This window comes from Hibiscus syriacus, unplaced genomic scaffold, assembly GCF_006381635.1.
Source record: "Hibiscus syriacus cultivar Baekdansim isolate YM2019G1 unplaced genomic scaffold, ASM638163v2 tig00110556_pilon, whole genome shotgun sequence".
NCBI classification, from domain to species: Eukaryota; Viridiplantae; Streptophyta; class Magnoliopsida; order Malvales; family Malvaceae; genus Hibiscus; species Hibiscus syriacus.
In genome coordinates, this window is record NW_024062779.1 from 2,492,816 (window position 1) to 2,507,343 (window position 14,528).

Consider the following 14,528-nt stretch of genomic DNA (forward strand, 5'->3'; position numbering starts at 1 on the left):
GGAGATTCGACTTCTTTCCTTAAATGTGCTTTTCACCTTACGTCAACCCGAATATTATTTATTTTTTAATAATTGTAAGTGATTACAAATTAATATTTATTTAATTTTTCCAATTAATTGACAACACACTTGTATTTTACAGACGCGAGTACTAAGGTAAATTTTATGAAATTCACACTATGTAAGCATCAAGCATAAATCTTATCAAGGCATAACCATGCAAGGCGAAGCTGTTTCATGCAATATATATAAAGAATAGCAGGGAGTATTGAATTGACACTAGAAAGTTAAATTTTATGAAATTCGCACTATGCTTACCGGACTTGATGTCCAACAGATTGTTCGCAGGTGCCCTTTGGAAGTTATTTTTGAACTTAAAATGCTGGTTGCTGATAGTCCGATGTAGGCACATAGACGATGAAGTTGATCTTGACAGAGCAGTATGAAAGAAATATTACCAATTTCATTTATGCTGTATCTGATGAATCAGTTTTGTTCATAATATAACATCATAATCCAATATTTTTAAATATCAAGACACAAATTCAATTCGATACATTGAGATTATCTTCTGCATATATGTAACACCAAGAAAATAACTTTGGAAGGTATGTTTTGATGAAGACCTTCATGTTTTGAAGATTAGCTGCAACTTGAACATTCCTGACAACAGATTATTCACAATAAATTGTTATTACATAATGCAAGCCTAGTCAAACATTCAAGTCAACTCGCCTTCTCCCAGAAACAAAGAAAAAAAAATCATGTAAGGCTCTAGAAAAAGGGATCAAAGAGTGGAGGCTTAAACTTTAAAAAGAACCTGTATTTATACCGAATGGAATTTATAGCTGAGAATCAAGTTGACCAAAGCTAATAGATTTTAGCTCTGCTTCACCTGCATCCATTCTACAAAGTTGTCCAGGATCAACGGCCAAGCAAGGTATTTTAACTACAAACAGAAAAACAAGACCCATAAATAATTATCTTACACAAGTAAATTAACCGCAGGCATCAGAATTCTCTACCTCTTTCTAGCTCTGGTAAGGCCTTCCTTAATTTACTTACAGTATCAGCCCTCAGTGCTTTTAATCCTCTTCTTCATTCCTCCTATAAATATAAGGTTCAAACGCCATTTTCATCAGATAATTTAACTACAAACATGTATAAGAACATAAAAAATGTAGAGAGAACTTGGGATTTAAGGAATCATTATATTGCTAGTTGTAAGGTACAATGCATCAGCCAACCTATATCCGGGATTTAAGGAATCATTATATTGCTAGTTATAAGGTACAATGCATCAGCCAACCTATATCCAAGCTGTTATGACACTCTTAATGAGGATTATAACTATATGAAGAAGAAACTCCTATCAACAGAAATTTTTTCAATAAAAACTAAAAAGTATTTTCACCACTCGTGGAAATATAATCAAATCACATATATTGGAAATTGATCAAAATGAGTACAATCAAGACCCAAAAATGGCAATTAACAAAAAAGCATAGATGACAACAGAAATCCTGGCATCGCCGTACAGCCTACAAGAATAGTCAACCTAAAAAAGGAGACTGGAAACTGATTTTTTTATATGACCATGCCTTGATAAAGAAGAAAAATTCATATGAGATCTACCCTAGCGGAGGATGAATCGAAAAGCATGAAAACTTCATACGAGTTATGTTTTGTGGGTATTTCTTGACGTATAGCATACTAAACTTTCAGTCTATGAGATCTACCCTAGCGAATATTTGGCATCCGGTCAGGATATTACAATATCAAATCCGGGCGATAGTAGGTTCTTATTTCGCCTTTTTCTGGTGAGAAGTGCAGATAGAATTGAAATTGGTGGTTCATGAAATTTTAATTCTCCGATTGTTAATTTCACATGTTAAAAGATGGGGAAGACCCAAAGACGATTCCTCTAACCCATGTCAGTTATTTGGTGCTAGTCAACTATATTCCTTTGAGTTTCATGACGAACAACACAACAAATAGGCTGATAATTTTCTTGGTTATTTTTTGGAGTATAATTTCAATGTAACTACGCTGGTTATAAGAGAATAATGAAAAGTCGATCTTATTTTGTTTCATATGTGGTAAGTTGGGTCACGGGGAGAGCTTTTGTCATGTCAGGGCTCGACATGGTGGAAAAGAACTTCCTTTGGCTTGGGATCTTTCTATTAGAGTGCCACCGAGAAGGGCAACACTGTCGGGTAGTGTTTAGTTGCGTGAGGATTCTAATCATGGAAACTCTGTTGTTCGAGATTTCCCTAACTTAAAATACGGAATCTGACCAATTAAGATAAATTTCACTCTTATTTTGGTGAAGAACTTTGCTCCCAATTCCACTCTATCAAAGAATCCTAAGACTAACTACCAAAAAAAGAAAGAATCCTAGGACTATTTAATGTGTTTCACATATTATGGGCAAGAAGACTATTTTGGGACAAGGGGTGTTGCGTCCCAGGTTCTAACTGGACCGATTTTGATTAGCGATGGGCCACAAGATACGGACGTAGTTATGGGCAATTTAGAGGATGATAATCTAATCTCAGATTTGGAATTAAAGAAGGCACAGAATTTTAAATGTGGATTCAAATTCTCAAGAGAAACACGTTGGTTTGGAGAAGACTTCGCAAATGTTTCTGTCTCAAAATAGTTTTATAACAGTAGACCATGCTCAGCTGGCCAGTATAGAGAAATGAAACTTCTAATCTGAAACATTTGAGGGTTGGGACAGCCTCATATGATTAGGCATCTGAAACACACTGTGAAAGACACGAACCCCTCTATAGTTTTCTTTATAGAAACTAAGTTACAAGTTTTAGAATGACAAATGTTCGTAGAAGTTGTGGTTTTCTGAATGGGTTTGAAGTAGCATCAATGAGTAGAAGTGGGGATCTTTGTTTTGATTGGAAGAATAATTGTAGAGTTTCTTTGCAATCCTATTCTGTACGTCAAAAAATACCCACAAAACATAACTCATAATAAAGGAGACTGGAAACATTCGCTAGGGTAGATCTCACAGCTGACTGATATTGTTTTTTTTGTCTGGTGTTCAACTTTCTAAGGTGGCTACTGTGCTTGCTGTTTATGCAAACTGGGAATTCGCTAGAATTAAAGGCATTGGATGGGGTTGGGCTGGTGTCATTTGGCTCTACAGTTTAGTTACCTACTTCCCACTTAATGTTCTCAAGTTCATAACTCGTATTCGTTAAGCGGAAAGGCCTGGGATAATCTTCTTCAGAGCATGGTCGCAAAATCATTTTCCTTTAACGAAGACTGAAACAATGAATGAAAGTTGTTTTTCTCTTGTTGATATTGACCATCCCTTTCATATTTGCTCGCATCATACATAGACCGATTTCACAACAAAGAAGGATTATGGAAAGGGAGAGAGGGAAGCACAATGGGCCACGGCGCAACGGACCCTTCACGGATTACAGGCTTCCGGAACCGAAGAAATCTTGAATGAGAAGAGCAGCTACCGAGAGTTGTCGGATATCGCCGAACAAGCCAAGAAGCGCGCTGAAGTAGCAAGGTGATGATAATATGATACAATCACCTACTGATTGTGTATCATGCTTTTTCATTCATGAAATGATTCTAACATTTTATGTCTGGTTCTTTTACCAGGTTGAGGGAGCTTCATACGCTGAAAGGCCATGTCGACTCAGTGGTGAAACTCAAAGGACTCGACATTGAGACCATCAATCAAAACTACACTGTCTGAGAGGTGCCACACATCGGAAGTTATTATTTTTTCTTTATTAGTTGTTTCTGGAATAACAGAGTGGCAACATTAAAGACAAGCTTCATAGCAGGTCTTCCTTTTGTCACTATCAATGTAATAAAGAAAAATTATTCTTCCATTTAATGGTTGAAGGGATATTTCGCTAAACTCCAAATAGGTTTATTTTCCGGTTTCTTTTGCTTGTTTATCGGTTCACGAATCTTGTTTTTGGCCTAAAGAAACCTGCTTTATGGACGATCAAAGCTCATTCAGACCTTGACAAATAAATTAATATGAACAAAAACATATCTATATATTTAATTTCTCTATTCATCAGTTTCAGAAATGCTCGCAAGACTTGGTTGCCATTGATCAAATGTTGGCCGTCTTTTTGGTGACCCTTTTGCATGCCCTCTCAGTATCCTCTTCCTCACATGGAACCTTGTATGGTCGTCATCAGCTGACACCAAGTTTCCGAGCGATCTCGTTTCCTCAGCAGAATCATCCACGTCATCAGCTCTATGATGATTGTTACTACTCTTAACACCTGTTTTCATACATGCGAAGCAACTTTTATCATCGAAACACCACCCATCTTTCTCCGTATCTTTGGAAATGCCTTTATCTGTGCTCGAGTCTTCATCCTCCCAACTATGGTTCATTCTGGAATATGGAGTCTTATTATTCTTGTTTGTGAAGAACCAACATATACTACTGGAGTCATCCTTGTCAGCAGCTTTTAACTCCCCGCTCTGCTGGGATTCGCTTATTATTGGTGTACCGGAATACTTGTTGGACAGTCGTTGAAGCTTTCGGATAGTGCTTACCGGCACAACATAGAACTTTTGACCGAGCGGTAGCTCAGTCTCCGGGGCAACAATGGCCCATGGTTGCTGGAAAACATGGGGGTGAGCCACCACACACCTTGGGTTCCGGTAGATTATCTCCGCCGCAAGGATAGGCCGGTCATGGAGTTCCACGTGTCCTCCGGGATGAACAATCTTCACAAACATGTTCCTGGTGTTTTTACTGCAAATCCAGCTTGAAAATACCATTTTTTTAGGGGGGGAATTGAAAGGAGAAAGACGAGGATTATGATTCTACCGAGAAGTATTTGAAGGCACTGCCGTTTGATTAAAACGGCTGAGAATATCCGTGGAATCATTTTAAACAGCAAAGAAACTTGGGCTTTGTTATCTTCATTATTTCCTTGTTGTTTTATGCGTCTTTGATAATATCGGGGTAATGACGTTGAAATTCAAGCATTACACTGACATTCTTGTTTGGTTAGTTTGTCATCCCGATCGAGGACAAACACGTCATGCTATAGCATCGACCGAGTACTTCTTATTGGAATAATTACATTTTTCGCTTTCACGTTTGGAAACTTTTGTTTTAGTCCCTCGGAGTTAATCATAAAAAATATTTATTAGGGATTCACGTACATTTGATTATTTGTAGATAAATTAATTTTTAATTGTATAATTATACGAGACTTGGTAAAAATTATCAAGAAAAATAGAGATCTAATTATAACTTGATAAAATAAAAAGTATTAAATCAAAAACGATATAGACTCAATACGAATGGAACATGTTGTATCCAAACAAGGAACGCAACATGCGGAGAAGTGACATGAGAGAATTACTTCCTTTATACTTATTTAATAAAGTGTTAAATATAAAATTGAATTAATTTTTATTTAATACTTATAATGATTAATTTGTTATATAATAAAATGTACACGATATTGAAGTAAATTGAGTCGAGAGAATTACTTCCTTAATAAGCATTTGTAAAATTCAATTTAAACTAGTCAATTAATAAATTAATACCAAAATTAATTAAAAAGTGTACACAATATGACAATTGGATTTTCATAATATCATTTAAAGAAAAATATTTTAATAAAAATTTTACTTTAATTGATTTTTAAAAATCAATATTAAGTCTAAACGCTAACGAATCAGATCTAGCGGTCTTGGAATTGAAAATTTTAGATGAGATTAAAAACTATGTGAGAAAGTAGAATATAGGACTTGTAATCATTTAATTATTTTGAATTAATTTACACACTTCAAGAGTTTCCTATAGGAGTCTCGGTTAACTTGACGGAGACCTTGGAGATATCAGGATCGCCTGTGACGAGGATCTCGAGAGGACTACAAAGAAGATTAGGATCTGAGAATTGTTTTTTTTTTTTTTATTATTATTATTATTAACGTTTGTAAAATAACACTCTCGTATCATTATTAATAATTATTAATATATCTAATATGCAAATAGGTATCCCAAACTATCATCCATATAAATAAAACAAAGTTAATATTCAAGAATATATGAATATCGAACATAAACTACCACATACAACACAGATCATGTTAAATATTCGTATTCGAATATAAATTCTACCTTACTTTACATTGTATCACCAGAAAACCAAAACTGTACTTTCACGGCAGAGTCAAATTACATCAGATCCTCAAAGGAAACGTCCATTTAGAAAAGAATGAGGGAAACCTACCGAAACAATCTTTTAGCCAAGACGACCAGGATGCAAGATCGAAATTCGAGGCACTGTGATCACAACTTCCGAATTATTATAACCAGCATGGAACTGATGAAAGAGATGAGGGATAGACCGGCTATGTAACTCTTAATGAACCTTCTGTTAGGAAATAAACCGAGTACAAATAATTTCTTATAACCAGATTAGTGAGAATGCGAAATAAAAGCAAAAAAATAATACCCGAAAATTGATAACGGAGTTCACCCAATTATACTTACGTCTTCAGGCTGCTGCAGATCTTTTACTAAGAGAGAAAATTTACAGGTGTTTACAAAACACTCACTACTCACAAGAAAGCTCTCTAGTATAAGAAAAAAGAAATGTTTTTGGATCATTTTGAAGCTAAATGAGCTAGGGTATTTATAGTTAAAACTTAGGGACTAATCTTATAAATATCCTGAAGTGTGTAGTGGCTAAAATGTAATTAAGCCAAAAATCATTTTCAACAACCAACTTTCGGTGCATTTAAAGTCACCGAAAGTTGCCCACCCACCTTAATTATTTTCCAACAATCTCCCACTTGAAGACTGGTTTTAATATGTCTTCACACCTCGATCACTGCAGCAGCATTTCTATCTTGTTACTCTAGGATGCCAACTGAAGCAGAACACAAATTCAGTTTGTCTGTGGTCACCGTCTTCGTCAACATGTCTGCCGGATTTTGAGCTCCACTAATCTTTTCAAGTTTCAAAATCCCATCTTCCAGAAGAGACCGGATAAAATAATATCTCAATTGTATGTGCTTCGTTCTGGAATAAAAAGACAAATTCTTCGCTAGATGGATAGCACTTTGACTATCGCAATACAAGACATTGTTTTCTTGTTTCTTGCCTAACTCTTCCAAGAAACTTTGGAGCCAAACCATCTCCTTGTTGGCTTCCGAAACAGCGACATATTATGCTTCAGTTGTGGAGAGAGCAACTATCTTCTGTAGTTGAGAAACCCAACTTACTGCAGTACCTCCTAGAGTATAGACATACCCTGTAGTGCTCCTTCTGATGTCAACATTTCCGGCTAAGTCAGCATCTACATAACATGTCAGTATCGTATCTCCACCTTTGAAACAAAGTGCTTTGTTTGTGGTACCCCGCAGATATCTGAGGATCCATTTGACTGCTTTCAGTGTACCTTGCCCGGATTATTCATGTACCTGCTAACAGCTCCCACTGCATGAGCAATATCTGGTCTGGTACAAACCATGACATACATCAGATTTCCAATTGCTGAGGCATACGGGACCTTCACCATGTGTGCACGTTCTTCCTCCGTCTTTGGTGATTGGTCTTTGGAGAGTCTGAAATGAACACATAAAGGTGTACTTACTGGTTTAGCATCTTGCATGTTGAACCTGGAGAGTACTTTGTTGATGTACTCAGCCTGTGATAACATCAAAGTCCCCGACTTTGTGTCTCTTTTTATCCTAATCCCAAGAATCTGCTTTGCAGCGCCCAGATCCTTCATAGGAAACTACTTCGACAATTTTTGCTTCAAGTTTATAATCTCTTGCATATCTGAGCCTGCAACGAGCATGTCATCAACATACAATAATAAAATAATGAAGATGTTTCAAACCTCTTGATGTAGCAACAATGATCTGCTTGGCATCTGATAAAACCACTGCTACTCATGAAACTATCAAACTTCTTGTACCACTGCCTAGGAGCTTGTTTTAAACCATACAAGCTCTTCTTCAACCTGCATACCAGGTTTTTCTTGCCTGCCTCTATGAAGCCTTCTGACTGCCTCATATAGATTTCTTCCTCCAAATCACCATGAAGGAAAGTTGTTTTTACATCTAACTGCTCAAGATGTAAATTCTCTGCAGCTACAATTTTCAACACCAGTCTGATTGTAGACAGTTTTACGACTGGAGAGAAAATTTCATTGTAGTCAATACCTTCTTTTTGCTGAAAGCCTTTGACAATCAATCTTGCTTTCTAGCGTTTTCTCCCATCGTGCTCTTCTTTGATCCTGTAAATCCACTTGTTATGGAACGCTTTCTTGCCTGGTGATAATTCAGCTAATTCCCACGTCTGATTTGACATAAGCGAGTTCATCTCATCTTTCATGGAAGACTCCCACTTGACCGAATCCTCCACCTGCATTAATTCATCATAACACTCTGGTTCACCATTGTCAGTCAGTAACAAGTAGTGCAAAGAAGGCGAATAACGTTGGATTGGTTTAGAAATTCTGGAGGAGCGTCTCAGTTCTGGTGTACGTGGTTCTTCTTGAACTGCTTCAAGATTGATCTGAATATCATTTCCAAAAATCTCCTCAAGCTTAGCAAATTCCTTTGTTTCAGCCTCGATATTACTTGATTCTGCGGTTGACCTGTCTTTGTACATCACATTTTCATTGAAAATGACGTCTCTGCTTCTGATGATCTTTCGATTTTTGTAGTCCCAAAACCGGTAACTGAACTCATCACCACCGTAACCAAAAAAAACGCATTTGTTGGACTTGGCATCAAGCTTACTTCTTTCAGCAGAGTTTATGTGTACATAAGAAATACAACCAAACACTCTTAAGTGTGAAAGGTTTATTTCTTTCTTGCTCCAAGTTTCCTCTGGTATTCCGCCATCCAAGGGAACTGAGGGCCCACAGTTGATCAGGTAAGCTGCACTGTTGATAGCTTCAGCCCATAGCAATTTGGGCAATCCGGCATGTATCCTCATACTTCTGGCACATTCATTCAGAGTTTTGTTCATGCGCTCTGCTACGCCATTATGCTGCGGTGTTATGGGAACTGTTGTCTCCATCTTGATCCCATTATTTGCGCAGAAATCTCTGAATCTACTGTCTCTGTATTCTCCTCCATTATCAGACCTTAATCGTTTGACTTTCAAACCAATCTTATTTTCCACCATGGCCTTCTATTTTCTGAAGGTATCAAAGACTTTTGATTTCTTCTTCAAAAAATAAACCCATACCTTCCTTGTTGAATCATCGATGAAGGTGATATAATATAGTGAGCCTGCAAGAGATGGAACTGGGGATGGTCCTCATACATCAGTATGAACCAATTCTAATCTTTCTGCCTTGGGAGTCTTGCCAATCTTTGTAAAGCTAACTTTCTTTTGTTTGCCAAAGATGCAATCCTCGCATAGTCCGACATCTACATTCTTTAGATCCGGCAGCTTCCTTTTTGACAGAAGTATCTTCATTTCTTTCTCGCTCATATGGCCAAGCCTTTGGTGCCATATGTTTGATTTTCCATCAGCATTGCTACTGCAATGATATTCTCTAAATTCGAGGTGACATAGAGAGTACCAGTCTTCTTACCACGAGCAATGACGAGTGCTCTTTTGGTAATCTTTCATTCACAGCCTAAAAAGGTTGTACTATATCCTTCTCCATCAAGATGTCCAACAGATATCAGATTTCTTTTGAGGCCAGGAATATGTCTCTCCTGTCAGCTTCCAGGTGGTCTGGTTTGACAACTTTAGTCGGATGTCTCCTTTTCGACGATCTTCAAGGTTTCATCATCAGCAAGATGAACTTTTCCAAAGTCACCACTGACATAGTTCTCCATGATTTCTTGGCATGGGGTGGAGTGGAAAGATGCCCATGAATCCAAGATCTATGATTCAATCGGACTGTTGACGCTTAGAATCATGGCATCACCTGTCTCCTCTATCATGTTAGTAGATTCATGTGCACCAGTATCTTTCTTCAGTGCTCGACAATCTCTTTTAAAGTGACCCTTCTTGCCACAATTATAACAGGTAAAATATTTCTTTCCCGTTCTGGATTTTTCCCGTCTGGATTTTGATCTACCACAATTTGAATATCTTTCTGAAGTTCTTCCTCTAGACTCCGTGTGCAAGGCTGAGGAGGTTGATGCTTCACCCGATTCTTTTCGTCGAATTTCTTCACTCAATACCAGATCCCGAACATCGTCGAATTTAATTTGTTGTTTCCCGACGAGCTGCTGACTGCTGTAACAATAGCATTCCAACTATCTGGTAGAGATGATAAGAGAATTAAAGCTCGAACTTCATCATCGAACTCAATTTCCACTGAACTCAACTAGGTTGTGATTGTGTTGAGCTCATTTAGGTGTTGTGCCACCGATGCCCCTTTCACCATCCACAAATTGAATAACCGCCTCATCAAATGAACTTTGTTTGAGTCCGATGGCTTCTCATACATACTGGAGAGAGCAGCCATAAAATCTGTTGTGGTTTTTTCCTTTACTATGTTGAAAGCAACATTGCAGGATAACGTCAGTCGGATAACTCCGATGGCTTGTCTGTCGAGAAGAGCCCAGTCTTCATTCTTCATGCCCTCTGGTTGTTTTCCTGATAGGGTTGATATACATTTTTCTGATACAAAATCTTCAATTTGCATCTTCCAAAATCAAAAGTCTGCACCATCGAACTTTTCAATTTTCATCTTCCCTTCGTCTGCAGCCATCGCTCCCACTCGAATCTAGCTTCGTTTGGATCATTTCTGACAATTTCTACGAACCACCGTGTATGAGAATACTCCGTCGACAAACTCGTATCGCCGACCGAATTTCACTATTCAAGAAATTCACTATTCACGTGCATAGTAACCTGAATAGTAACCTCGCAAAAAATTGACAGAATTCACAACCAAAAGCTCTGATACCAGTTGTTAGGAAATAAACCGAGTACAAGTATTTTTTCTATAACCAGATTAGTGAGAATGCGAAATAAAAGCAGAAAAATAATACCCGAAAATTGATAACGGAGTTCATCCAATTGTGCTTACGTCTCCGGGCTGCTGCAGATCTTTTACTAAGAGAGAAAATTTACAGGTATTTACAAAACACTCACTACTCACAAGAAAGCTCTCTAATATAGGAAGAAAGAAATGTTTTGGGATTATTTTAAAGCTAAATGAGCTAGGATATTTATAGTTAAAACTTAGGGACTAATCTTGTAAATATCTTAAAGTGTGTAATGGCTAAAATATAATTAAGCCAAAAATCATTTTCAACAACCAACTTTCGGTGCATTTAAAGCCACCGAAAGTTGCCCACCCACCTTAATTATTTTCCAACACCTCTAATGTCCACCGGTACTAGAGGGATGAGAGAATGTAGGACATCAGTTATGAGTGGCCTATAACTTGGTTCGGGTTGTATGCAAAGCACAGCAACAGCAGTAACCTGTTCAGAAAGATATACAATTTGAATCTATAACAATAACACACATATGACGATGCTGATAAAGTAGCTTTTCGTGTACCTGATATAGGTGCTTCAAATCCATCGTGTCTTTACTTACCGGATCAACTATATTCGTAAGTTTCAATCTGTCGGTAAGCTAGGGCATGACCTATATCAAAATTGTATATAACGAAGTTCAAGATGCGACTAAGAGCTTAGCTGAAACTCCTCGAGGTTAATAGTATGGTCAAAAGAAATTACCCATGAGACAAGAGATTACCACCAAGTTGGTGACATTTTCTCCAGCGGTTTTTTTTCGATTACAGCTCTAGGAGGACAACCCCAAAAGCATATAAATCGCTTTTATCCGTCAGTTTGCTTGAGAAACTCAACGATGCCGTTACTCAGTTCAAGAGTGATACTACATTTGGTACTAAAATAGCTCTCAGTATCATTTGGTCAGCCATTGAGGCATGAAAAATAAACAACTATGTCTCCATCTTTGTGGGGATCTGTATTTGCTCAAGGACACATGAATCACATTCAATGTCACTGACACAACAACCGTAATACTACAAGCCGAATTGACAAGCTAAAGTGTTGAATTCGACTCAGCAGACATTTCGATAAATGAGTTCTTCGACAGAACGCATTCATGTAACGCTAGTTTTGCAGAAAGATGAATATCACTCGAAAATGCATGGGTTCTCATTCGGAATTTCTTATGTATTAACTACAAAGAGCTCTGGCTTACCTCTAAGAGGTACTCTGGAGCTACATACCCCAATGTTCCCGACAACTTTACATTTTTGTTTTGCGATCCGGTAGTCACGGCAAGGCCAAAGTCTGACAGCTGAACCAAGGAAAAGATTGGTAAGGGAACCATTCCAAGTTATTTCAAGAAAGAACCATAAAGGAAAAGAACCTTCATGTCTGTCTCACATAATGTTTACCTTAGCATTGAAGTTGGAATCGAGAAGGATGTTAGATGACTTTATATCTCTATGGACAACTAGTGGATTGCAGTTCTCGTGAAGATATTCAAGAAGGATGTTAGATGACTTTATATCAGAGATCAATTATAATTTTCCAAACCGAATTAATAACAAATAAGCAATAGATCAAAGTAAGATATCAGAAGAGAACTGGATATGGAATTCACCTAGCAACATCAATTGCGATTTTCATTCGTAAATGCCAGCTTAAAGTTGATCCTTGAGAAGGTCCTATAATGTCCATATCAACAAAATCAAATCAAAAGATAAAACTTTAGCCATCTTCAACTAACTTTCACTGTTCTTTGTTACATAGAAATAAAGAAAAGGGGTTTGTATATACCATGTAATTGACTCTCCAAAGAAGCATTTTGCATCATTTCATATACAAGCAAACATGTTTCACCATGGATACAGTAACCCAACAGTGAAACAATATTCTAATGCCGGATTTTGACTAGCCAGTCCACCTCATTCTGCACATTGCAATTAGCCCAAGAAGGATATCAAATGTCATAGACTATAGACATCCCAATCTATCTCAGTCAGGCACAAAATATTACCTCAAATTCCCTTTCAGCTTCGACTCCAACTTCTTCTAATTTTTTCACAGCTGCAAGAAATTTCTCATTGAAGGAAGCTTTATAAACACACCACGACCACCTTCACCCAAAACATTACTTTCCTGAAAACCATTTGTTGCAGCTTCCAATAGCCGATACTCAATAACAGCTACTGAACCCTTTTTCCCAGCCATCCATAAGGAATTAAAACGATCAACAATTGGACTCAATGAAAGTGCTTTTGTAGGTACTACAGATTGTGCAGTGAAAACAGAAGTAAACAACAAAGTTCATATTAGAAGACAAGAACCGTAAGAAAGGAATAATTTTGATCTCGAGATACCTTGGTTCTGTTTGCTTTTCCCATTGGAATTCTTCAAGATTTTCAGTCTACATATCCAGAAACATAACAAAAACGGCAATAATCCACAAAGGAGAGTGGAGACGACAATTAGAGCTATAAGAATTCTCTTGTTCAAATCCTGGTGGTGCACTACTCTAACCACAGCCACTCCTGCTTTACATGGTTAATTGGAATTAGCATAGGTAAATGGACGAAAAAGAACCACCTTTTTTTTGGGCACAGGGAACTATATTAATGCACCAAAAAAGATCCAAAGAAATGGGGCACAAATAGGCTTGCAAGAAGGAAAAAAAACTGACATTTTGAGGAACAAATGCATGTAAGTTTGGACTAAAAATTAAAAGCTACTGTTAGAAATGTAAGGGGAAAACATAGACATAACTCTTTGTTTGTTCATTGAAGAAGAATCACAAATTGCAGGTTTCTATGCCAAATAAGCTAAATTTGTCCACTTTAATAGAACTAACAATCACTCCTTGCATCGAAACTACTGGAAATTCGGAGATTCATAAACCTATGCTTACAGTGCATAAAATGTGTAAAATCCTCCGAAATAAGAGGAAAACGTCGTAAAAAAAATAGTAGATCAAAGCAAAAATCTGGATCAGTCGAGCAGCTAAAGCAAGCAAAAAAAAAAAAGCAACCCCGTTTAAGAGAAATACCTGGAGAAATAGCTTCCATTTGTGAAGAAAACTGGGAAATGGGTTCTTGTTCAGAACGAAGAACAGAAGCCGGGATGGAGGAAACAGTTGACTCGGGTCGGGCAAGAATTACAAGTGAAAACCAATAGAAGGAACTTGCCCACATGGGAAATAATAGACACAGAAGATTCGTGTCTCCACTCAGACAAAACAGAAGATAAGACTTCTTTTTAAATTTGAATGCAGGGACTAATGAGTGAAACTTCCTTTTCCTGTTCAAAGATCTTGCTGTTTTACTCTTGAATCTATCTATGGTTAGCTCTTCTTTTGATAAAAGAAAAACGCAGGACACGAAGAACAAGAAAAATATCTCTTTTTTTTCTTTTTCTGGGAATTTATCTAAATCCAATCAGTTGGTTTATGTGCTGGGAGTGAATGGAGATAGTGCATCAATGTGCGGCAGTTATGAAAAGAGAAAGTTCATTAAGTTTCATGGGTTTTACTCTTTGCCATGTCAATC

The 14,528-nt window shown here is 37.3% G+C and overlaps 1 protein-coding gene and 1 pseudogene across 1 annotated transcript; one reads left to right on the top strand and one right to left on the bottom strand.

Annotated features, from left to right (window-relative positions):
- The first annotated feature begins 2,832 nt into the window (after nucleotides 1-2,832).
- On the top strand, nucleotides 2,833-3,890 carry LOC120131837 (plasma membrane ATPase-like). The gene is made up of 4 exons (XM_039148727.1): nucleotides 2,833-2,955; nucleotides 3,075-3,191; nucleotides 3,363-3,544; nucleotides 3,640-3,890. Exons 1-4 carry the CDS (start codon nucleotides 2,833-2,835, stop codon nucleotides 3,734-3,736), a joined length of 519 nt encoding a protein of 172 aa, XP_039004658.1. The 3' UTR covers nucleotides 3,737-3,890.
- Nucleotides 3,891-12,588: 8,698 nt separating this feature from the next.
- LOC120131371 lies at nucleotides 12,589-14,315 on the bottom strand (annotated as a pseudogene).
- Between the last annotated feature and the right edge of the window lie 213 nt (nucleotides 14,316-14,528).